Source organism: Sinocyclocheilus anshuiensis, unplaced genomic scaffold (assembly GCF_001515605.1).
Source record: "Sinocyclocheilus anshuiensis isolate Anshui unplaced genomic scaffold, SAMN03320099.WGS_v1.1 scaffold773, whole genome shotgun sequence".
Lineage (NCBI taxonomy): Eukaryota > Metazoa > Chordata > Actinopteri > Cypriniformes > Cyprinidae > Sinocyclocheilus > Sinocyclocheilus anshuiensis.
In genome coordinates this window covers 142,292-170,027 of record NW_015539930.1, presented here as the reverse complement: position 1 = coordinate 170,027, position 27,736 = coordinate 142,292, and the positions used below count along the sequence as shown (strand labels likewise).

Sequence of the window (27,736 nt, the reverse complement as noted above, 5' to 3'; positions counted from 1 at the left end):
TGGCTCATCGCTGTGTGTGTGTGTGTGTGTATATATATATATATATATATATATATACACTGTATATATATATATAGGTCAGGGCTCATAATTGTGTACATTTTTATCATGTTATTTTGTTTAGAATTAACCACACTAAATGCATTAAACTGACCGCCCTAATAAAACACCAACATAGAAGAGAACCAATGTCACAGTCACTCCACTGATGCAGGTGATCAGAGCGAGATAGGCAACTCACCTGAGGTGACATCCCGTGACAAAGGTAAAGGATGGGAATGGTGTCAGTATCTGGCCCTTGGTCGAGACACAAGTCAGTCTTCAGAGAGTTTCTCAGCTGAGAGAAAAATAAAATTGACGGTTTAGCATCAGCAGAATTAAGTGGCCAATCAAGTGCATGTCATTTTTTGCTGTCGTCCCTCTCTTTCACATACAGCAGATAAAACTCAAGGCTGTTTCTCACTTGCATCGTAATGCGGTTCAATTCTCTTCCCAATTACAGGTTCTAATTATAAAATTAATTTTCATAAGTGTATGCACACTCATGAATCATTTAAATTATATTCCAGCCAAAGTCCTTAGTGAAGTAAAAGAGCTGTACTTTCCCGCCTTCCACGAATAACTTGAACTCACTGCTTTTCTGTTTACCTGATTTTACCTCCAGAGTATAAAGAGCCTATTAGTAAAATCATTTCATGCAGAGCCTCAAAAACAATTTTTCTCCATAGACTTCAAAGTGTATTGCAACTGTTACGTCTAATGAAAATAATGTCTAAACACATGGCTGTATCGGTGACAACAGAATTCCTAGAGGAGGACTTCAATGGATTGTATCTCTGTTTTGGCATTTTCCGTTGGATTCAGCTGAATACTGCTGTGCCTTTTATCACTGCGTGCTGAATTTCCAGCCAACATGATTGACAGGCTCATCAAATGCACTCACTCAGAGTAAAGTAATGAGGGCGAGAGCTATTTCTGAGCCCTTTACTCCCAGAATTCATTTAACTAAGTTTGACCTATTTTCCACAGTTTCTTCCTTTTAAATTGCACCTATGAAAACACATATGATGAAATCAAGCACAGAATGATCACCTCAGCCAGATAGCCTGTTTCTGCATCAATACTGAGGAGTCAAGTGCATTATTATTTAGTCTAGTAGGAAATAAAAAGCGAATGAATTGTTAGGACTTGACTTGCATGGCTAATGTAAACAGTACGGGTGAGTCGCGCTTCGATGGCTAGCGGTGCATTGTGCAGGCATCATTTTGTCAAGCAAATTGGAAAATCCTCTTCAGATGCCTTGGACGGAACAGCGAGTGGGTGTCACACGTGGCGAGCGCTGCTCTCAAATCCAGCCTCAATGGTACAATATCTGGGCATTCACAATGAGCTGTAGCTTATTCAGCACTCACAGGAGTCACGGTTAAAGCATTAGCCGTGTGAAGAGAAACTGTCTTGCAACTGCCACTGCTCTGACTGGACTAATCTTTTCACATGCAGGGTTTTATTACAACACAATTTGATTCCAGATAACACTCCACTGCTGGGAAATGAATCTATCTGACAAAATATACAGTTATTTGCACAGTATCTGAACTCTCTATTTGCTCTTTTCATGTGCTCAGCATTTATGCCTGCTTCCGATTCACTGGGTTTAATACAACTACTCACCACTCCATATGCGATGGTGTCTGTATACATCCTCATCTCAGGGTAAATGTTCACCAGGTACCAGCGGAAGGTCTTGCACTGCAGTTTTTTCCTCAGTGCTTTCCGTTCCATGATGTCACCGATGTCTATCCCTGAGTCCTGATAACAAACAAATGCAAAAATATAGAGACAATTTTTCTTTTTATAAATGATTGAGCCACACAAATTGCCTGCTATTTAGTTTTCTTTGAACTGAATACATTAACATGCCAGTAAAAATCTAAGTAGTTATGGTAACTGTCTTTTATCATAATTAAGTGAACATAAGGGTAATATTAAATATTTTCACTATTTTGGTTTGCGCAGATGTTGCCATTTTGAAATGTGCCTGGTTGCTATGCACTAACATCTAACAACTGGTACTTCATTAAGGAACTTTATTTTCCTTTCTAAAACTGAGATGTTTCAAACAAAATAAGTTTTAACTATAATACATTTATAGGTTTTTCCAATGTCCTTAATATCATTTCTAGTTGTTTGTGATTTAAATAACAAAAGCTAGTTTCTTAAAGGGATATTTCACTCAAAACGGAATAAGATATTTTGAAGAATGTTGCTAACTAAACATTGGTTTTGGTTCCCATTGACTTCCACTGTAGGGACAAAAAATATGGCTATTAACATTCTTCAAAATATCTTATTTTGTGTTCAGCAGAAGAAATAAATGCACACGTTTGTAATGACATAAGGGTGACTAAATTATGACAGAATTGATGCTATTTCCACTGCATGTTGTACCTACCAATGACCTTTAGTCGTGACTATAATCATAATACCGTACAACCTTTCGTCCTCACAAGGAAGGAAGAGATTATCGGACTGGAGATTTAAAATCAGGATGAATTGCCATATTATAGCAGTGATTTAAGAAAATACAGCATTGAGCTCCATACCTCTGGATCTGAAATAGCAAAGAACATCTCAGTTCATGTTGCTCAGCACACTAGAGTCATGTCTTTGTTCCTGCATCAACAGTCACTTCCCTTTCTCCCTTTCCCTCCTCTCAACATTCAGATTGGGTCTGGGAATCAGCTGCAATCTCACAACGCCTTCCGCCTTCACCAGATCTTAATTGCTGTCTCGCTGATAAATGCACAAGCAGGGCCAAAGCTCCCTAAATAAATGGAGCACTGTAACATATGGTTGGGAGCAGAGCTGAGGGCTGGAGAACTATAAATGAGGTAATGGCTGCTTAATAGACAATAACAGCTGTATTTCTCTATGCATTCTAATCACTTTTCTACAGTCTTTATAATCAAATTTGCTTTCCATTTATTCAAGTTATGTATGACTGTACAGTACTGACTGTGGGCATATTTTTTTATTTCCGACAACGGAAACAGAGTGTTTATGGGTCACTCCTGTTCCTGTTTTAACTTGGTAACTGAAAGAAAATAAAAAAAAAAAGAAGAAAAAAAAATCCTTGTTATGTACGGTAATTTAAGAAAGTACTTCTATAAAAGGGTATATCAGACTTTCAGAAATATGCTCTGTTCAAGCTCAGCCAGAAAGTTGGTAATAAATGACTTTGAGAACTTTTATACTATTTTCAAGAAATATTTAAATGTAATTATTTAAAACATGTAATGTGTTACAACCATTAAGTAAAATTAATAACATAATTTCCTTACACCTTTTATATACGTGAGTAGATGTGAGTACACATTTTTTATTCTTTATTTAAACAAAACAAAAGAACAATGACTACAGATCACAAAAAGTGCATTCCAACACATACATGTACCTAAATAAATAAATAAATACTTGAAATAAATACTTGAAAGAAAAAAATAAAATAAATAAAATATCACCATATGCCATCCTGAAACTGTTGACAGATTATCAGAGATCCATTTAAAAAATGCTCTTATGGGCAGCATAAGTAAGGAGATTATTCAGCTTGCTATTTCATACACTCTTTATATTATTATCAGCAACACTAACAAAAGATAAAGTGGATAAAGTCAATTAAACATTTCAATTAATAACTCATGCTATTTTTACAAATATCATGAATTATAAATTAATAAGGATATCTAAGTGGATAAAAATAATTAAACTCATTGTCTGGCCTTGCAGCATGTAATACAAAGCCCTAAAATGATCCAGAATACTGCAGCATACCTTGTCTTCAGTGAACCCAAAAGGGCTCCCTTCACACCTCCTTTCTCTCGCTACACCGGTTGCCAATTTCTACCCACATCAGATTCAAGCCACTGATGTTGCCATATAAAATCTGCACCCTCCTACACACACTCACTTTTACACATCTATGGAAGTGTAAAAGAGACTGAGACTGCTGGGGTCTGTGAATGAGAGGCACTTGTGCTACCATAACAATGAGGCACTTTCCAGAACATTCACGTTCAGTGTTCCTTGATGGTGGAATATTGCAAATGTCACCAGAACAATCCTATCCACCTAATTTTCAATGCGGCAGTAAGCTGTTTTCTGTGAGTGTGCGAGACTTCCAATTCATTAGCCGCTGTAGGGAAATAACGAGAAGAATATCAAAGTGTAGTAAACTGTAAAACTGTTTGCGCAACAAACTAGTGTGCTTATAATTACACTGTAAAGAATTGCTGTAATTGTTACAGTACATATTTACAATAGACCACTGTATTTTGAAATTTACAGCATTACTGTATTTTGCTATGAATTGTGGGAACATGCTAAATAATTGCTGTAAATTTTACAGTAGTATCTACCATAATATACTGTGCATGTTTTTAAAGGAAGAATGTTTTTGCATTTTCCTATATATTCTGGGAACATGATTATGCAGTAAATGCTACAGGAGATCATGTATACATATATTCTTTTTTTATATATATATAGAAGAAAACTGTTGCACAAGTTTTGAAATCCAGTTTTGGTACTCAGTCAACTGTAATAAATATAGCCTTTTTAACTAATTATTTACACCATGTTGACTCTGACATATGATTATATAATGTACGCATCTATTAGTTTAAAACTGTTTGCTTTAAAAACACACGTGATTAGGCAACTACATCGGCGTAGCGCGTGCGTGTGATGTAATTTCGTCTTCAGCAGCGGACATCTTGGGACTTCTCGCGACATTTGGCACTCTTCAATTTTCGCGCTCAACTCCTGCACGCTACGATATAGAAGTTGGCAACACTGCGGTTACTAGAAAAGAGGACATCAAAAGAGTGAGAGTGAGGTGAGGTGAGGTGAGTGTATTTACTAATTCATGCCTCCGTTAAAACGTGAAATCCTGGTATCGTTACATCCAGTAATTCTTTTACCAGTCATTAAGATCTTTCATTGTGTAACTTATTTTTATTTTGTGACGTTTCAAAAGGGATAAATATTTGTTCAAATCTATACGGAATTTGCTTTTTGGGTCCAAAGTTACGATTAACTTTAACGTTAGCTGGGTAACTAACTTTTTTTTGTTCATCTTGAAAGTGTGACCTGTCTGCCATATTACGTTACTATTACATTTTCGATAGCTGTTCAGTATAAAATAAGTTTGGATTGTTGGTAGTAGTCACGTAAACTTTAAAACAATGCAATTACATTAATAAAATGTAAATTGTGTAGGTTTTATGTAACTCAGTAACGTTAGTGGTTCACTCGACTGCCAAGCCATTAACTAATTAGCACGTGTTTGTTCGATGGAGTTGCTGTAATTTTTTTTTTTTAAGTTTTAGCTTTGTTAATATCACTTATAAGGGTGCATGTAGTCATATTAGTACTTTAGTTGTTCATTAGAAAGTACATTGGAAATTGCTGTGCACATGCTTTACTGCTACTTTGTTACTGAACATGTGGCTTGTCTGTGATTGTGTTACACCACTGTTTTCCATCTTTTTAAGGTATGTCCAGTTTAGAGGAGATAAAACTCGCCATCTGCTCTTCGTTACTTGGTCTCTCTGATGAAACCCTTCAAAAATTGATCCATGGGCTTACTGCTATTGGTGTTGAAACAAAAGCTGACCTAAACTATGTGAAAGAAGGCGACCTCATGGAATACCTCAGGCCTATCCAATGTCGAAAACTACTAAATGCATGGAAAAATGAAGGTATTTTATCGAAAACTTAATACTATTTGTTACTGATGTATATTTGAAAAATATTGTTAAATGTTCCATGTTCAAACTTCACTTTTTGTTAATATATTGGTTATTTGTGTTAGAACAAGCCAGCTGCTCGACTTCCCAACGCTCATCACATCAAGTTCTTTCTGATACATCAAGCCCAGGATCAGAGAGTTCTTCAAGTTCTACACCGTCTAGTTCTTCTGCTTGCTCTTCAGCATCTTGTTCCTGGGCTGAAACATTTAAGGTGCCTTGGGAAGTCATGAAGTTGTCTTTGGCCCATGTTCAGAGGCATTTGTTGAGGGCCTGGCAGCATTGTTTGCGACCTATTACAACTTAAACCTTGCTTATCAGGATGAAGCTGCATGCACCCTCGAATTTATTCAGAGGTATGTCAGAGCATAAACTCTTACTGAATATTTATTGTAGACATCCAAATTTCCATTACTTGTTTTAGGTTTACAGGTTTGGATGGCTTATCAGGATTAGATGTTTTTTGGAAAAGTTTTCAAACAGCAAAAAAATGCTGACTGCACACTGAATTGAGTACATACAACCAAAGTCCAGCAAAAATATTTTATAAAAAAATCTATTACAAAATATGCAAACAAATGTAAAACTATTTTCTTTTCAAAATACAATTAACTTGGTCAGTGAAACTATTGGAAATATTTTCTTTGGCCCTAACTGTTCAATAAATGAAATAATAAGGAAAATGTGATTTTAAAATGACACTTTAATTATATTCTCTGAGTATATGTGCCGGTTTTTTTTTTTTTTTTTTTTTTTAATCAAATGTTGTGGTTTTTTTTTTCACAGAGGAATTGTGGGCATTACTGGATCAAATGGATCAAAAGTTGCTGGAAAGAGAGACAAGAAAATGAAAGTAATGAACCCACATGTATGGCGGAAGCTACGGAAGCTAATGGACTTTGAATGGCTTGCCATTTATTTAAAAAAAACAAAAAAAAAAGTGTTCCAATGGAATAGTTAATGAACATGCAAATGTTTTGGAAAATGGTGTACATGTTAAATGAACATTAGTGGTTTCCCTTTTAAAAAAAAAAAAAAAAAAAAAAGGTTTCCAATGGAATAGTTAATGTACATGCAATGTCTTGCCCCTTCATGGATTTGGCAATTTAAAGGTAGGCACAGTTCAGACCCTTTCTTTTGTGTTTATTTAAACTGAGTTTATGAATGAAGTTCAGTCCCACTGTAGGGAAGGTTTTTTTTTTTCCAAGGCTAAAGCCTTTGGTTTAATGTGCAATCTCCATTTTTGTGTCTCCAAATATGTTTTGGAAAATGGTGTACATGTTACATGAACATTATTGTACAATAAATTGTTAAATTTATGAAAACCTGTTATTTTGAAAGTTTTATTGTTCACATTACACATTAAATTGACAAAAGATTACTGAAAATTACAGGAAAAAGTAGGTTTACACACTATCACAGCAGTGAAAAATCTCAACTAGTTAATTTAGTGAACTGAATTTCACAACAAATGCCCTAATTTAATGTAAAATGTATGTATAGCAGTACAAGTTCACAGTTGCTCTTGTAATTTCACTCACATTTGTAAACATTGCTACTGTAATCTTACAGGGATAGCTGTAAAAAAAAAACACAATTTTACAGCATATATATACAGCAGTGTGCTGTATTTTACAGTACAACTGTAATTATTGATTTACAGTACTCTTGTAAATTTAGTCTTACTGGCAACCAAAATTGCCAGTAAGTTACTGTAAATTTTACAGTAAATTTTTTACAGTGTAAGCAAATAATATTAATTCAGCAAATAATACACCTAGAATGTAAAAATATGCAATCTACTCCACTTTACTGCAACACTGCAGATTTAAAAATTGAAATTTGCGGGGGGGGGTTTTTAGCTAAAATGTCGCACCATGACATATCAGTAAGACGTCTTCAAGTGATATTAAAGACGCAAGGCAGAGTTCAACTAATTTAAGCTTTCAAATGCAACGAAATTCGCATGAGTTTGCATTTCCAGTCTCCTGCATTCACATGTGATAACTAAATTAATCCTCAAAAATACAACTTGCCTAATAATTGTGCACACAGTGTATATGGAAGTCAATGGAATTAAAATTTTAGTGTGACCGCCCCTTAAATCTTACAGAAACATCTGAATAGACAACATTTGATTATTGACGAATTACAATATAAAAAACAATACTCCTGTGAAACTTAACCCCTAAATCTTGAACTGCAACTTTTCTCCTTTGTCTCCTTTGGATAAATTGTGTTTTGGCATTCCTCATTTATAAGACATGTTGGATAAAAGCATCTGCTACTTAAGTGAATGTAAATGTCAACATGACTTTCTAGCAGTATGTACAGTAGCTGATATAATAGACCTCACCTCTTGTGGAATGTTCCAGGCCATGTAGACGTGGCTTTTAAACTCATCCATCCACACTTCAGCCACTCTCAGAGCATTTCTGCGCACGTGGGCAGTGAGATCCTCGGTGTAGGGTTTGTGGGCGCGCTCAATATGGGCGATACGGGCACAGGGCAACACCTCCACACTTCCTCCACACTGCCACACCTACACACACACACACAAAGAATCTAAATAAGAAAGCATCTTCATGCTGAGAAATAAAAAAGGCACAATTCTTGGCAAGACAGATCTACTCGCTGGACCAGACTGAGGAGCAGATGAAGTGCAGAAGCTTGCATGAAGATCTTGCATAACACTTGTGTCTCTAAGACTAAAGCTTATTTGAACCTCTTAAGAACACCCAAACATGAGACCCTAAAGAGTATGAAAGGGAATTTAATATATGTGGCCTGTGCAGTAAATAAGATTTAGGTACTGAATGTACCCAGGCATGTGAACCCTGACTTGGTTCAAAAACCGAGTGAGGCAGCTGCCGTCTATGGCAGTAGCCTAACACAGATGGAAGCTCATAAGTGACTGATTTGGAAAACTCTATATAGACAGCAACTCTGCAATAATCAAATAGAGCTTCACATGTGAAGCAGAGTTTAGAGTTAGCATGTTGCTAAGCTAACCATCAGCTTGTCAGACACAAATCAGAGCACACAAATACTGATTAAATAGTCAATTTTTAATGAGATCAAACAATTTTTCAATAGTTCTTAATATTTAATGAATTATACCTTTGTGAAAAAGTAGGCACACTTTAGCATACTTTTAAAAAGAGCACTTATTCCTGAAAGAATATACTTACGTGCAATTAAATTAAAATGTATTATGGTTTAAATGGAGTGGTTTTTGACCCAATTACGTAAGACTTAAAAGTAAAACTTACATATTAAGTAATACTTAAGTAATAAGCATATTTTCATGTGTAATTTAATAATTACGTACTGTCAAATGTGCTGAAAAGCATTTATTTTAAACAAAATATTTTAATGTTTTTTTTTTCTGTTGAATCTTGTATGTCATGCATTTAATATATTTGTTATTACACATTGTAATGATGCAGTTGCAATTTAGTACATTTGAAATATATTAACTTTAATACTGGACAATACAACTACAGTTAAAAGTATACTTTACATGCACTTTGGTATTTTTAAACGAGTGTTCTTCTTTAAAGCACGGCAAAAGATTATTTAAAAAATCATGATTTAAAATGTACTTCAAAGTAAAAAAAAAAAAAAAAAAGTAAACAGTGTAATCTCTGTATGTATACGTAAAATAAAATGAGCATTTTATTTATTTATTTATTTACTTTTAATAATAGACATTTCTCTCAGTTTACCAACCATTTTGGATTTATCTGTCACTGAACAGGTCACATATTTATGATGCCTCAAAACCGCCATAGGCAGTCAGATAAGTCTTGAAATTGAGCTTACTGTGTATGTCCTGCTGGAAGAAAAAAAAAAAACAGGGAATTCTGGCTTATACTATTCACCAGCAACTGGCAACGCTATTCAACCTAGTTGAACAGGCTGAATGACCAATGAAGTCTTAGTAGTTTACTTAAAGAGTGGGTAGACGATTTCGGAGAGGTTAGCAATAGCAAGCTAACTTTGAAAGCATAAGATTCCACCCTCCCTGCATAATCACTCTGCAAAGTCACACCTCCTCCAAAACACATGACACGATGAGAGACGGCGTTGATGGAGGGTTGAATGCACCGCTGTCAGATTACCTCATGTTTAATTCACCGGTGAGAAAACATACAAAGCGCATAATATTGAAATAATAATGTCTTCCATTCTCGCTCGGTCTGCAATAGCATAATGGAATGTGCTGATGACATATCATGTCTGTGTAGAGTCTACAGGGTGCATGGAGGTATGCAAATACATACGTTGTCAGGCAGGTAGGACTATCGTAGCCCTCGGACCAAGGGATATGATTGGATGAACATTTTATGGATCTACATCTTCCACAGACAATATAAATACATACAAATACATTTAGACCATGATTGCTATTAGAATGTGAAGAGACTTTCAACCAGCATAACAAAAAATGTTTTTGAACCAAATCACCTACCCTGCTTTTAAAAGCTATGTTGGGGACAACAGCACAGCAGTATCCTAATCTGTTCAAAACATAAGAGTGCACTGGTGAAAAGCTATGCTGTATTGTTTAAAAAAATTATAAAGCTACATAGGGCAAAAGGCTCTTACAACAACAATAAAATATGTACCCAACTACTATCTATATGTAGACAAAACTTCCATTGCCCTGTCAAGATGAGAACTGCATTTTGAAGGCACTGTTATGGTCAGCCAATTTTCAGCAACCACAGTCTGTGGAAAAATATGACAATCTAAGAAGTCAGGACTTCACTTTGAAGCCAGAGGAAAGATATCAAGATTGTGTCGAGTGTATTATGAGGCTGAGTGGGAGAAGCTATCAAGGATGCCCGATATACGCTTCACTCCAGCAGGTGCACTCGTCTCTCAATGTGGGGAGGAAGATGAAGCTGTCGTTATAGCTCAAACAGGACTCCTATCAATGTATTACTCACTTTTAAAGGAGTGTTCACTCCGACAGCCATTTAAAGGTGCCATAGAATGCATTGATACAATATTTTAAATTAAAAGTTAAGGGCAAAAATCTCCAGAAATGGTTTTACATGGCCATTTACAACCCTAAGATTTCTCCCTAGAATGAAATGGTCTGTTTTTACCTTATTTGGAAGGGTCATGAATAATAATGTTGAGCTCTGCTCTGATTGGCTGTTTCACAGTGCGGCTCATTTCAGTAGCTCACACAGCAGGAAGGAAACACAGGGAAAATATATATTTCAATACTGTCTCTCGCAGTTATACAGACCTGGGAGCAAATGAACAATCAACATGGGAAAACTAGGTCAGGGCAGGCACATGGAGAGGGAAAAACACACAGATAAAGTCCAGGGGCACAGGTGGGAACTTGGGAGGAGGCTCGGGAGGAGGACGGACATCTGGGAGGGGGCCGGCAGACAGAGTCCAGGGAGTTGACAATGGAGGGAGGAGCCAGGGAGGCGACAGAAAGGACTTCGAGCAGAAGGGGCCAAGCAAGACCCAGGCCACAGCCATGATGGCGGCCCACGGTGGAGCCGACGGAGGGAGGAGCCATGGAGGAGGAAGGGCCGACGACTCCAGGGGGCTGACCAACGGCGGAGGAGCCCGAGGAGGAGACAGAGAACCGATGAGCCAGGGCGACGGGGAGGATCTGGAGGGCCAAGGCAGAGCAGATGGCGCCGGCGACTGACGCGGAGGCATGGATACGAAAGGCCGCGGTGGAGCCGAAGGGATGAAGGAGCCTGACGGAGCCGGAGGGACGAAGGGACGAGGCGCAGCTGGAGGAGTGGAGTCCCGAGGCACAGGATGGTCGACTCCAGACCAAGGCGATGCGGTGGGTGGGCGGGCATTTGTGAGCCTCCGGGCTTAACTTGGGACCAGGAGTCCTCTCAGGGCTGGACGTGGGAACAGGAGCCCTCTCAGGGCTAGACTTGGGGACTGGAGCCCTCTCTGGGCTAAACTCGGGAACTGGAGACCTCCTTGGGCTGGACTTGGGGACTGGAGCCCTCTCTGGACTAAACTCGGGGACTGGGTATCTCTCTCTTCTGGACTGGGAAACGGGAGCCCACTCAGGGCTAAAGTCGGAGCATTCTCCCTTGTGGCGGGCTCTGTTGCCGGCTCTCGCACCTTGACTGACGTCACTTGCAGCTCCAGCTCCATGGCGATTCGTTGCTCTGTCGCTCCATGCAGTAACGACTCGTCGGCCGCGGCGTGCTCGGGCTCTCCGTCAGCAGTGGGCTCGGGCATGCGCTCCGCGCAGTGGGGAGATGGTGGGCTGGGCACTGGGTCCGTAGTGGCACTGGCGAGATCCCCCTCGGGGATTCGTGTCTCGCCAATTTCCACTCCACAAAGGCAGCGAAACTCGCTCGAGGGCCTTCCTTGGACGACGGCGCTCTGTATGCCAGCAGGAGGAGGAGGTATTCAGGGCGAAGGAGGGGATCCGTGGACACAAAAAACACTGAGCAAAAACGGAAACAAAAATGGAGGGAACACACGGAGGTAAATTTTAGGTCTGGTATTCTGTCACGAACCGCTACTGTGAGGAGCACGGAGCGAGGAACGAGGAGACATGGAGTAGACTTCAAACAAACAGGCTTTAATTAACATCAATGGAACCAGGAACACACACGTAGTGGGGAAAGACGAACATTCAATACCAGACGAGGAAACTCAGAACAGGACTCACTATAAATACACAGGACTTGACGAGACACACCTGGGAGCAAATTAACAATCAACATGGGAAAACTAGGTCAGGGCAGGCACATGGAGAGGGAAAAACACAGAGATAATGTTCAGGGGCGTGACACTTATGCCCCCCAAAGCTGCATTTATTTTGTCAAAAATACTGCACAGTAAAAACGTCTTGAGTTATGAATATAACCCTGATTCCTTGAAAGGGACACTGCATCATGATGTCATGGCACAGCGTAGAGTTCCCTTGGAAGGGAACAGTAATATTGTAAAATATTATCACAATTTAAAATAATGATTTCTATTTGAATATATTTTATTCTATTCTAAAAAATATTATATAATTTATATATATAAATTAAAAATTGTATTCAACATGGACACATTACTTTAATCAAAAGTGACAGTAAAGACATTTATAATCTTACAAAAGTCTTATGTTTCAAATTAATGCTGTCCTTTTGAACGTTCTATCATCAAAGAATCCTGAAAAAAAAAAGTATCACATTTTCCACAAAAATATTTGATATTCTGAAGGATCATGTGACACTGAAGACTGGAGAAATTATGCTGAAAATTCCGCTTTATGTCACAGGAATAAATTATAAATTACAATATATTAAATAGAAAACAATTATTTTAAATGGTAGTAATATTTCACATTATTACTTTTTTTATTACCGTTACCGTTATTACCGTAATTTTTTTTATTTAATAAATGCTTGGTGAGAAAAGTCCTTGGTGAGTGACATCTTTTTAAAAGCATAAAATCATATTATTACAGACTGTTTACAGGCAATGTATGCAAATGAGCAGTCACGATGCAGCAAATCTTGTGGTGTCGAAAGCGATCCGCTGCCTGATTCAGTCAGATACAGCGATCGAGTGTGAATGCCTACTAGCATCCAGCAGCACATTCTCTCGGTGACTTTGAGCGATTTAATCGCTGTCAGTTTGAACACACACTCAAGTGAACAGGAGATCTGGTCAAGCACACACACCAATCACACTTGGTTTTGAGAGCACCTGCCTTGAATTGTGTAGCGTTTCGGTAAGTGGCTCTATGAGGTGCTTGAACGGGGTGAAAAGAGTCAGTCAGTTTAAATCTAAAATTGCACCAGGCTACAGTTATAAGCAGGAATACAATTAGGCCTTGTTTTGAGTCAATTACGAGTAACCCTTCAATGAAAGTGGCAGTTTCTATGACAATGGCACACCAATGACATGCAGACTTGGAAACAGCACACGGCACATGAAATTCACTTCCTAGAAGATGTCTGATAGCAAAAGGTCCAAGGACAACCAGCTTGGATGGTTTCCCAGATCAGAACGGTGCAATTAAAAGTACTTACTACTATATACTTAAGTGGCAGGTGTTAGATTGAAAAAAAAAGAGGCAAACCAAAATTCTCGGCATGGGTAGAATTGTTGTTGTCACAGTTTATTGTCATTGTTGACCATGGCGTGCATCAGCAATCGCACTGCCCTAATATTTACTCCTGTATAATTTACCCTTGTCAGACTCAGTGTTTGACAGTCGCTGCTCTACCGTGAGTAACATGCGCACTGAACTGAGTAGTGGGTGGTTTAAAAATGTCTGTTTCTCAAGTATGTGCATATACAGTGGGTACGGAAAGTATGGAAAAAAAATTAACTTAAATGATTTTAGCAAATGGCTGCAATATAACAAAGAGTGAAAAATTTAAGGGGGTCTGAATACTTTCCGTACCCACTGTATATGTGTGAATGTGTGACCGCCTGCTTTTATCCCTCTTTTCTGCCTGCCAATCCTCCTACGGACACTCATGGCTTCTCAAAACTAGAGCAGCCCTGCCATTCGTCAGTATTAACTTTTGTCTCGCTGTTTTTTTTAGTCTCCGGTGTGCTAACATTTACTCTCAAATGATCATCCAAATGCTTGAATTTGTTCTGCTGTGATGACACTGATTGGAGAGTACACTGGTTCAAATGAACCGAAACGTCATTCATTTCCTGGTGCAAACATTTGTTCAAGGGTGCTCTATTTCCACGGAGTGCACTTACCTCACATCACAGAGAGATGTTTGGGATAGCAAGAGTGGCAAAATCAATTGCTAGTGAAACGATGGCCATGTCTGAAATAGAATATATAGTGTACATGCTGAATATTGGCTACTATTTAAAAAAAAAATTGTATGTGAAACTAGCATGTAATGACCAGTCAGCACCTCAGCTTCAGGGTTTATTTTTGTGATTATGACTTTCTGACTGTACATCATCCTGCTTATCATACAGCTACTTTCCAAGGAAATAAATAAGTGGACATGAAATATTGATTTATTTTATTAAGTGAGAGGAAAGGCTTTGTGGAGTCACATGAGATACACGAAACTAGCACAGATGTCAATGTAAATTATAAATTTTAGTGGCCATTATACATAAATATTTTATTGTGTTCATTGACAATCAAAAACTATGTTATAGAACTGTGTTATAATGTTAATTCAAAACAGTTCAATGCCACATTGTTGTCACATGATCTCATTACATTTACTGATTATGAGTAAAAATTTCTTAATTCTTGGAGGTCCTTTAAAAAATGATCCCAGAAAAATGTGTTAAATAATCACTGCTGATATTACTTGTGGTTCATGTGTCTTTCTGGAAATAGAAAGTCAATTTGGGTGCAATGCATTGTGGGAAACCATATGCAGTGTGCTTTTGTATACATTTTGGCAAAAGTAGTGGGTTTATTGAGTTCATAAAAAGTTTAAAAAATGTTTTCTTTTTTTCTTTTAAGTTCTTTACACACAGCAACAGTTCTATTTAGAACCTTATCATCCTGAAGAATCGTTTAATGGGGTTCTTTATTTCTGCTTTTTTGCTTTTTAAATCTGTAACTGCCAACAAATCATTTCAAAGCCAACTCTGTTGATTTTCTGAAGCTTATCCATTCAACCACACCGACTGTCAACACACTCGCAACAGGTACTTAGTATCATTCTTAAAATGTCTATAAATTTTAACTTTCAAAATATAACTAGTTTCCTACCAATCATGTCTTTTTTTCTTTTACATTTTTTTAAACAAAACAGAGTTGTAAAACCTTAACAGAGTCAACAAAGTATTATTATACGACCAGGTAGATCGGCAGGGGTACTAAAGAAACATTCTTTATGTCTGTCTGTCAGTTCATAGATAGTGCAGAGAAATCTGGCATCAACGCTAAAGATAACACCAAAATACTGTGATGTGCATGCTTGCACAAAGTATTTCTGTATCTAATTTGCAACCCTTCAAACCTCTAGTGAAAAAGACTTGTAAGGATGACATGTCTATAAATATTTCGAGTTTCTGTCACCTCGCTATGTTCAGCTTTCCACAGTGAACTAACTGCGTAGCAAGTTAACAATCCACATCTGAGAATCTGAATCGCCGTTCACCGAGTAAAACCAACGAGAAATAGGAATGTATGCAAAATCACATTAATCAATTACGCTCCAGCAGTCCTAGACAGTCGCTTAAGACAGCAGTGTGTGCTGACATGACTCCTTATTGTAGCTAACGGTAGCAATGTTTTATTTCAGACTAGAAAAGGCCATCTGTTTCAACTTCTGAGGTGCTCCATCAGCAAAGCCTCATTCCCTTTGGATACAGAAGGACAGAAAGAGCCCTCACACAATCCTGCTCGATGTCCTTCAGACCTTGGCCTACTGCAAAAATACCTTCAACACGCTCTCGTTTTCCTTCATCCTTTATCTCAATGCCCTCCTAAAGGAGAGTTATATACTAAGCATGCTTTGAGTTTACAAAGCAAAGTGCAGAAATGTTCTCTGATAGTGTGAATGGATCAAAGGAGTTTGATTTGTTTTTGTGAGCAAACAGTGATTCATGAGCAGAATAGCAGAATCCATGTAGAATAGTGTAGAACTAAGTGAAGAACCAAAGTGAATATTTCTTCCATTTCACACTACTCTCATACTGTGGTCTGTAATCGCTGTGAACACGGAAATGCAAAGGGACCCAAACAGAGAAAAATCACAGTTATGATACACTAAATATCAGCCGCTCGACCAATTAAATTGGATGACTGGAACTAACTGTTATATAATATATTAAATCAATCCCACAAATTCCAGGTTGAGGTCATATTTCACCCTACAATGAAATGACAAAATAATTATATCTTGAATAAATATATGAATATAATTTTACAGTATTGCAAACAAACAAACAAATAAATCCCGGATTTTCATTTTCAAACAATCAAATTAGAAGACCGGAATTAGCTGTTGTATAATTATATTAATATTATAAAAGATCAATTCCACAAAACCTCACAAAAAATCCATGTCATATTTTACTCTATAGTGAGATGACAAAAGAAAATATATATTGGATGAAAAATATAATTCTCACTACTGTAATGCAAATAAATTAATAAATAGAAGACTTATTCTCAATGCTGTATAACAGAAAAAAAAGTAACAAAATGTTATTGTGTATATCATTTTAAATGTGCATATAATTTTAAAATGTTTTTTTTTTCCTATTTTTTTCTTTTCTTTTTTAATTTTTGGGTGAACTATCCCTTTAATTATTTTTTATTAATGTGTAAATATTAAATTATTTTTAAATTAAATTATATTCTTGCCTTGTCCAAATACCCACACTTGCGGTCGTTGCACTTGACCACTTGACTACTTCTATGACATATTTTCTGTATTTGGTCCAAGTGTTCAAGTGAGCATGAAGACCACAAGTGTGTGTAGAACTTTTCATTACCTGATGGGACACACTTATAGTGTTGTAAAAATGCAAGTGTTTACAGAGCTTTATTTTTATTTTCAATACGTTGCATTTTAAAATCAACTTCTAAATGTCTGTTCAGTAGTCCCTATAACAGATGACACAATTTAATTTTGTGGTGCTTTTTGTGATAAAAAGCAGTTGCAAATGTTGTACAAAATAATTATCACCACTACTCATTTGCACCAATAAAACATGCAACTCTTTGTTTTACTACCAAATTATATGTAATATCTCATTATTATCAATATTTCACATACATTGGAAAGGTTTCCATGACCTCTCAGGAGATCTCGGCAAAAAGTCTCACGATTTATTTCCACAACATGATGCATGATGGGATACACTAACCCTCGAATACTGCTCCGGAGCGGTTTTCGAAATAGTGTGGATTTAAGGTGTGTGTTAAGGGCACTGCGCTCTGGCGTTTTTAAGATCTGGGACAGTCTTGCACACTTACTTCCTGTCGCGTGCACGCGCTCTCAAGTGGCCATGACCGCAAGTGTGGGTATTTGGACAAGGCAACCAAATAGGAAACTAAAACTACCAGTAGGTGGTGGTAAATGTCTTAATGAAGAAGTCATCGAGTCATTCATTCTATCACACTACTGTGTTGATAAACACACACGAACACAATGATGAAGATGGGTAGTCTTTAATAAATCCACAGAAGGTAAAAAAACAGAGGGAAGGCTTGCAACACACGTAGCATCGACGAGACCCGACAATAATGAACAGAAAGAGAGCAACTTAAATACACAAGCAGACAAGACTAATTAATGACACACATCTGAACAGAATAACACAATTAGCTCAAAGAACAGAAATGGCACAAAAGGAAAACTGAAAATTCCAAACTGAAAGATATGGTAACACATTCATTCATTCATTAGATTCGATTCGTTCAAGCAATTTGTTAATTCAGGAATGAAGTAAATGGCTCTCTTTATGAATGGGCCATTGAATCATTGGTTCACCGAATTTGTTCAAAACGGAGATGCACAGCAGTTTTGATGTGGCTTTAATAGATAATATGAGCAAAAACAGACAATATTGTGTTTAAAATATAACACAATATTAACTTCTTATTTACTAAGCTGTTGTAGAAAATCACATTTGTACTTGTGCTATTCGGGACAAAAAAAGCACTCGTGTAATATTGCTCTTGCTGCTCGTGTGAACGCTTATCATATGATATAAATATGAGACAAAAACTCATACAGCAGCATTTTTTGGCCCAATATCTTGAATTTTAGGGGCACATAACTGCATTTATGAACTACATAGTTGTTGCCCTATACGGTGGGGCGGGTGTGTTAACTGTAAATATGAGACAAAAACTCATACAGCAGCATTTTTTGGCCCAATATCTTGAATTTTGGGGGCACATAACTGCATTTATGAACTACATAGTTGTTGCCCTATACGGTGGGGCGGGTGTGTTAACTGCGTTAATAAAATATTTTCATTGTGTTATTTTCTCATAATTAATTAATTAAACTATATATTTCAGTCATGACAACTCTCAACAACTAGACTAGTCATGACAACTAGACTTGCTTCTGCTAAATGCTCAGATCATACAATTAAAAGGAAACATGCTGCTGCTGCTAGAGAGAGGAAGATACCCATAGCAGATCTGGGCAGGTGGTGCTGGGGAGGCGGTTCGCTAATATGAGGACACGCATAGCATGCAGACAAGTCATTCATTGAATACGTCCTGGTTATATACAGGTAAACAGTAATGAGTTTGCGAATCCAATTGGCTGGGAATATTGAATTGAATGAACAAATTAGAACACAAGTAGAGTTTCATGAGTTAGAGTTTATATATGTATATATGTACATAACTTAAATATACATATTTGTAGGAGAATGCTTTTTCCTGTAAGAGAAAGGAAAAAGTGCTTAAATGTGCTGTCATGAAAATCTTACAATTAAAAAACAAATCTTTATGGTCCTAAAGTCATTTCTTCATGCAAACTATAATTACTCTTTTATTTAGTGATTTTGGGATGAGACCTGACCTGGAATATCAGATCATTTCTTCACCATTTCATGAGAACTGCCCAAGGCTTAGCCCAGGGCCCCCCGCACCAGTAGCACGCCCCTAAGGACGGCCCTGGCTTAGGCCACAATAGTCAATTTTGGTTGTTTTATACTGAACCATCAAATCTCTGCATGGCCTGTTTATTTTATTTCTGGTACAGAGGGGCAGTCGAGGCCTAATGGTTAGAGAGTCGGACTTGTAACCCGAAGGTTGCGGGTTCGTGTCTTAGGTCCGGTAGGAATTGGTGAGACCCTTAAGCAAGGCACCAAACCCCCAACTGCTCCCCAGGGGCTGCAGCAATATGGCTGCCCACTGCTCTGGGTGTGCGTATTCACTGCTGTGTGTGTGTACTTGGATGGGTTAAATGCAGAGCACAAATTCCGAGTATGGGTCACCATACTTGGCCACACTTCATTTCACTCATTTCACTTTGTACACTTTAATTCGCTTACATGTTCCACATAATGTCCTTTATTTCAAGTGATTCAGTGTGTGAGAGGACTCCATCTGCATATTGCATAAATGCTTCATGAGCTTTATCACACGATGCTGTAATCTCCGTTTATCACCTCAGAAGGCTTCAGACATGTGATTCATTTGCTTCTCACCCACTAAGCATTTAACACTGATTGACGACATAGTACGTCCACCTCTATATAGAACGGCAAACAAAGTCTACAATTTACATTTTAAACAGTGAATTTTGATGCATGTAGATTTGAAAATCGCCTTTCTCTCAGAGACCTTAATCTTTACACATGTAACTCACCATCTCATTGTAGTGCTGCCATAATATACTGCAGACAGATGAAACCCAGTGGGAATTGTGGGTAAAGTGAGGTAAAAGGTAGTAGCGCCTCTAATCTGACTAAAGTACCTCTGCCTTCTCTCAGCAGCCTGTCTTTTCATTGCTTTTACCATAATCTGGAATAAACAGAGACATGAACAAATCTAGCACACTGTGTCTCTGTGTGCCTTCTGGTGCAATCAGAGCGATTCACTTTCCACAAACCAGCGAGGGACAGTGAAAAAGTATGTCTCTGAGAAAATTGTGCATGCTTTCAGAGAAGAGCAATCAGTGGCCCATTATCAAGCATAAAAATCTTAAAAGCATGCCATTCACTGAGGGAAAATTACCAGGGAGGGAAATGCCACCCTACTCTCTCCTTTAGCGTGATTGATGATTATATTTCACTGTGCTTGGAGAGAGTGGTCATAGCTTTGAAAGTCAAGCCATTTTAGGGTTGTACTGACTCATGGAGAGGACAGACAGGGACAGAAAGTTTGCTCTCCAGTCTGTGAATTTTATATGTTATACACACGGTATGTGTATTTTTATTTTGTCATCAGCAATGCCCAATGTCATTTATAAGTTTTTAAGCACTGCTTAATGGAATAGTTCAGCCAGAAATGAAAATGTACTCACCCTCAAGCCATCCAAGATGTAGATATGTTTGATTTTTAATTGGAAAAGATTTGGAGAAATCTAGCCTTACATCACTTGCTCACTAATGGATCCTCTGCAGTGAATGGGTGCCGTCAGAATGAGAGTCCAAACAGCTGATACAGTAAAAACATTACAATAATCCACAAGTCCATCAATTAATCAATCATTACGATGCTTTTAACCTCAGAGCGTTGTTTCCAGCCAAAATAGATAGAGTCTTCTATCCAAAATATTGCTTTCTCAGTAAAAAAGTCATCTCATCTGAATCAGGAGAGAAATATGAACTGATAAAACACTGTTAGCCAGAGACGGCACTCGAGTTAGTGACTCTGACTCGAGTCTCATTTTAATAGACTTCAGACTCGACGCCAGACTCGACCTGAAATGACTTCAGACTTGAGTCTTTTACTCGAGTCTTTTATCCTTAACTACTGATCTCATAAAGCAAGAACTTGGAATTTACTTATGCTTTTACAATATGTGCATCACGCATTTCCCTGTATGTTGATGTAGATGGGACTCTTATCATAGTATTTAATGACGTATGTCCACGTATTACGCATATATTACAAAATGTCAGAAGGTTATGAAACATTCCGGGAACCACAATGTCATATTTTCTTACATTTGGTTTTAATAGTGTGTCAGAATCAGGATCACGAACATCAGCTAGATGCAGTGAATGTGGAAAAACAATTAAAGATACAGGAATGACAGCATCAAATCTTAGAATGCATCCACAAAGGTCAGTAACATTAACTCATGTACAGTATGTCCTGTTAAAAACATAAATTCTAGCCTTAAACCGAGCATGACATTTATCAGTCTTTTCGTACTGGTAAACTTCACACACATGTAACGTTAAGGCTATTCTCTCTCTTAATGTATTTGTGTGTTTGTGTGTACTAATCATAATGCAAAAACTGACACTTCAAATAAACATTTTGATAATCTCTAAACATTTATTCAGTTGCAACACCTAATAAAAGTAATTATGTCTACTTACTGTATATTTAAAGTTTTAATTGGTACGATTAATTATGGAAAAAAATAACGTGAATGGGTTTATATTTGATATATATGGTATAGTTTAGCAATATCACATGAGCAAGAGTGCTGTTTTTTCCTGAATATCTGCACGATTGCAAATTTGATATTGATTTTATACAATAGTTTAATTAATTTAATATTATGTGAAATTTTAGACACAATATTGTCTGTTTTGTTCAATTTTGCAAATTAAAATAGTTCAAACAAAGTCACAGCAGAATTGTTGTGCATCTCTTAGAGCCCGTCCACACAGCCCGACACGGTGCTGCTGCTGTGTTGGCGCATGGAGCGAAGGAGCGAGGAGACGTGGGGGCATTTACAAAGAACAATCTTTAATTATAAAGAGACACACACGTAGCAGGGGAATAGACATTTAACACTAGACGCAGGACAAAGGAAACCACCGGGCTACATACTAAGAACTAAACAAGGAAATCAATGGAACACACCTGAAATCACTGGACACAATCAACATGAGGAAGAAACTAGGCCACAGGGAGAACATGGAGCACGTGGGGGAGGAAAAACAAACACAAAACAGTCCATGGGCGTGACAGACGCATTTAGCTGTATACGTAAAACTTTTGTATCGTATCGGCGTTTCATCCAGATGGATCCGGCATTTTGGGAGCCTGAAACCGCAGTTTTTTGAAACTGGGTCCCAGAGTGGATAAATCAGTATGTACAGCCAATCCATATATTTTGTGAAACGATGATGTCATCACCCCACATCTTGACACTAGTCCAACACCACTACGTCACATAACAGCAACAACAACAACAACGGCGGACTACATGCTGCAGAAGCTACTGAGCCTATTAGCTTTACTAAAGAAAAATCAAAAATTACAAAAGCAAAAATGTTTGTATACAGCGTGCAAGGTTTATATGCATGCATCAAGTCTTCTTCTCCATTTTTAGTGTATCTCTGTGGCAGAATTACAGCGCCACATACTGGTCTGGCATGTGTACTACATTGTTTAGAGTCGTTTCAGTGGTTTTGTGTGTACGCAAATATTTCCTGAGAGTTGAGACGACGCTGTATTTACGGATTTTTTATTTTAGAACGAAGAAAAAAAAAAAGATCGGAGAGGGAAAGCTCTGACTTCATGTGGATGTGGTAGAAACACAGTGGTATTTCGTTCCTGAATGAATCTACGTTATGTTTCTGAACAAATCGAGTCAATGATTCAGTGAGCAATTCATAAAGACAGTCACTTGCTTTGTTTCCGAATTAATCATCTGTTTGAAGGAGTCAATTGAATGAATGACTAAATGACTCACTCAGACATTAAGACGGTGACTTGCCGCCACCTACTAGAGGTTTTAGTTTCATATTTTGAGTATAATTTTGTTTTAAAAAAATATATATATTTCAATATTCATTTTTTAAAACCAATTAATGCCCATTTATTATCATTATTTATTCTATGTTGAATTAAAATATTTATTTCTGAACCTTCTTTTGTAATGCCTATTCAATGCTTTACTCATCTAACACAATAATGTTTTAAATTATCTTTTGTGGGGTATATTCTCAGCTAAAATTGATGTGTGATAAATTTGTGATTAATTAGATCTAGAATTAGATTAATTATCATTTAGTGGCTACATCATGATGATTGTGAATATGAACGGGCCTCCTGAAATGAATAATTTTATATGTATATTTGAATCTACCAAACTCTCCCAAACACCATTGAGTCAGAATAACATCTTTGGAGTTGAATGTGATTGCAATTTAAGGCAATGCAAGTATCGTACATTTAACTGTATGGTTTCACTCAGGTGGTCAACTGACTCCTTTTCATAGTTTCTCTAACAGATTCATTTATTCAGACTCATTTGCCCTTGTCTCATGTATGAGTGATTGTATGTTTGTTTGTTGAGACTAATTTTGTGTTAGTGTTTATTTAATAATACTTTTGTGCACAAATTACATGAGTTTCTGGTTCTGACTCCCTTTTACGATCCGATCTCTAGCTACATGCTCTTATACATTAGTACTGTAAGAAAGTTATTTTCTATGGCCACAAAACATCATTTCTTAGAGTTGATATGAAATCACACTGGATGTTCATTGGACGAACAGATTAATTGATCGTAATATTAATTCTGATACAGTTACTACTGGCAGCTGATATAAATAATTGTAATTAATTACAATTAATTGTAATTATTTACATACATTTCCCCTTTTGAGCTAATTTGCTACATGGATTATGAACTTATGATATTTTGGCCAGAAGAGACGGTTTAAAGTTAAATCGTCTCAATGAGGGATTTATTACAAACATGCAGCTTTTTATTTCACAAGATGTTAATTGATGGACTGGACTCCTGCGGATTACTTGTGAATTATTGTGATGTTTTTATCAGCTGTTTGGACTCTCATTCTGACGGCACCCATTCACTGCAGAGGATCCATTGGTGAGCAAGTGATGTAATGCTAAATTTCTCCAAATCTGTTCTGGTGAACATCTTTTACATGTACATCTTGGTTGGTCACATTTTCATTTTTGTGTGAACTATTCCTTGAAGTGTCTAAATACTTTTTGGGGTCACAGTGTGCTTGAAGGTTATTATTGGCTTCCTTTAGGGATTATAATGGCTCTCTGCTCAGGTACCACACATTTATTAAGACTGTGCTGGGACAGAGACAAAGACATGTACAACTAAACTGGCAAATAAACTGCAGTATAAACGGAAGGGAAAGCAAACAGGGTCTGAAGTGCGACTGACATAAGGGTCACTGAATATTTGAGTTCTATTGAAGGCTATTTTAAAAGTACAGAATCTTTTGCTCACCAAGGCTGCATTTATTGGATCAAAAATACAGTAAAACCAGTAATACTGTAAAATGGTATTACAATCCTTGGTGAGTATAAGAGACTTCTTTAATTATTTCAAACTTTTGACTGATAGTGTACTTTGCATCTCATAAATATTCAGACTTAAGCAATTTTACTTAACTATGAGTCCTACAATGACATTTTGCTGTCAAATATATTTTTATTCCTAGCACTGAAACTGAAAATTAAAGAGATACTATTTTATGCTACAAAATATTCTTTATGAAAATTAACTGAAATATGTATTCAGCCCCCGTGTCCCCCAGATTAAAACTAAATTCTCAAACATTCACTTGTGAATCAATTAAAAACCACCACATTTTCTGGCAAAAAAACCCATAGGACGTTGGGGTTTACAGTTCATAATGACTCATTATTCAGGTTGTGAGTTTGAAGGGCATACACTATATGAAATGAATAATAAAGAGTCATTCTATGAAGTTAGAAATTAAGTAAAATAAAGACATAAGTAAGGAAAATAATATCCGAGTGTTTATGTGTCCCAGCAGGCAATGTTATTTCATCAAACCACCCAGACGTTGGCTAGAAAATGTTGCCCTATCAAACTCTTTGCACAAACAGCAGGAGACATGTGAGAGCAGCCACATAAAGGACAATGTTCGCTTTGAGAGTTCAGTATCTGAAAACAGAGTAAAGGTGCACCAGTCAACCATATCAGGACACCTGTATAACACCGGCCTGTAGGGGAAGGTAGCACAGAAAAAGAAATATGTGAAGCAAATGTGTTGTGCAAATGTAACACTGCTCAAATCTATCACCTCAAAAAGCACCATACCTTCAGCGAAAGTGGCAGTTTTCATGCCGTGGGGCTGCTTTTTATCAGCAGCGTTAAAACAAAAGTATGAATGGATGATACAAAATATATGGCTGTACTGCAAGAGCTTTGGGAACCAAAAAAGGCACAGGATTTGTAATTCAGAGAAAAAAAAAACAGAAAATAGAAAAGTTCTGAACATTTTTGCAAAGCTAAATCTAGCAATTTACTGGTAAAAGAAAACAGTGTTATAAAGGACAAATTGTGATTGGACAAACGAAAGTGATCTCAGTTCTGCACATAAACATAGCACAATATGTACTAAAAATGTAGCGGGATATTTGTGTCTATGGTTAGCTCCGCAATGCTGTCTTTTGTGATTGGCCATAATACCTGAATGCTTCTGTATCGCTGTGTGTCCTGCTCCTCACAAAACAGATCATGGAAGCAGACTGCAGTGTTTGTTCTGTGCTGAGTCATTCAAACTCAGGCCCTGTCCACATCTTTTTCTTCGCGGTTTGGCCATTCGTCCACACGCAAACGCAGCACCAGTTCACTGAAACCGAGCATTTTTGAAAACGCCTGCCAGGGTGAAGATTTTTTTTAAAAAAATCAAAAGGTTGCAGTGTTATCGTGTAGACAGCGAAACCGGAGTTTTTGGCTTGTGACGTCGGAGCCTGCGCTGTTATCTCCTCCTACTGGAAACTTTTTCAGGCTTCTGATTGGCCAATATGGCTTTACGGTTGAGATTATATCGCCACCTGTTGGTTTGGCATGCTCTTGACAGTGCTTCATAGCATGCGTTTGCGTTTTCATGTGGACAGAGATTTTTTTAAAAACAGAAGAAGGAAAAACTCTTTATAAAAAATACCCGTGTACGTGTGGACATGGCCTCAGATCCTCTCATTTTAACAAACAAACTGTAGACACTATGAAAATAATAGATTCAGTGAGCAGTGTAGAGAGCTTCATTAATTATAATGGAAGACTGTGAGATTGCGATGAACTAAGACGAGTGACAGCTTTTTAATGATTATAAAGTTTGCAATACATTTTTGATTTTATACAAAAGTTACTATTAAGTCACTTACATTTTAGGAACACTGTTGTCTGATTTTAATTTTTGATTTTGTCTGATTTCATCAATGAAAATAGCGGCAAACAAAGTCCCAGCTGCGCCACTGCGCATCTCCAAGCAAACACAGTGGTGTTTCATTTAAGAATGAATCTGCGTTTTTTTAACAAATCTAGTGAGTCAGTGATTCAATGACCCATTCATAAAGACAGTCACTTGCTTCATTTCTGAATGAATCACCTTTTTGAACGAATCGAATGAATTAATGATTCAGTGACAAAGACCTACTGCTGGTTTTAGTTTTTTTTTTTCAAGTATAATTAAAGTTATTTAAATCTTTGAATATTTCTATATTCAAAACTTTATATTTAAAACATTAATTTTATAAAATTGTTATTATGAATTTAAATGCATTCATGCCACCTCTGAGCCCCATTAAACAGTCTGTAAATATTCCTTAATGCCACATTTGTGTTCTTCTGTGCCACCTCCTAGTGCAAAGATGAAATGCTGATTTCATTTGACAGATTGTATCTTATTATTTTAATTGAATTTATTGTTTAATTAAACATTTTGGAAAAAAGTTTATAAATATAATTTTTGTTGACACAAAAGATGACGTACATTTAATAAAGTTATAAAAATGGCATTACCAAGGCACAACATTTTTTTTTTACATTATAATATGCAAATTCGCACACAGTGTACCTTTAATTTGGCCAGAATTGCGGGGTGCCTGTCTTGATATTCAAGAAGGTTTAGAGAAAATATGAAATAAGATTAATGTTATTATAGATTAAAAAGGTTTTTATAATTAAATACTTCCGAAAGGTAATCTAAAATTACCATTATTCCCCCCCACCCCCCTCCAAACAGATTGTATCTTATTATTTTAATTGAATTTATTGTTTAATTAAACATTTTGGAAAAAAGTTTATAAATATAATTTTTGTTGACACAAAAGATGACGTACATTTAATAAAGTTATAAAAATGGCATTACCAAGGCACAACATTTTTTTTTTACATTATAATATGCAAATTCGCACACAGTGTACCTTTAATTTGGCCAGAATTGCGGAGTGCCTGTCTTGATATTCAAGAAGGTTTAGAGAAAATATGAAATAAGATTAATGTTATTATAGATTAAAAAGGTTTTTATAATTAAATACTTCCGAAAGGTAATCTAAAAATACCATTATT

General features: G+C 36.9%; 1 protein-coding gene across 1 annotated transcript in view; it reads right to left on the bottom strand.

Moving 5' to 3' along the window:
• Positions 1-27,736, bottom strand: part of galnt18b (UDP-N-acetyl-alpha-D-galactosamine:polypeptide N-acetylgalactosaminyltransferase 18b) — a 133,873-nt gene that overhangs the window by 23,080 nt on the left and 83,057 nt on the right. The window contains exons 7-9 of the mRNA XM_016483919.1: positions 8,167-8,352; positions 1,672-1,809; positions 242-337 (exon numbers count right to left, since the gene is read on the bottom strand). Coding sequence (XP_016339405.1) covers positions 242-337; positions 1,672-1,809; positions 8,167-8,352 — 420 coding nt within the window. The remainder of the gene's footprint in view (positions 1-241; positions 338-1,671; positions 1,810-8,166; positions 8,353-27,736) is intronic.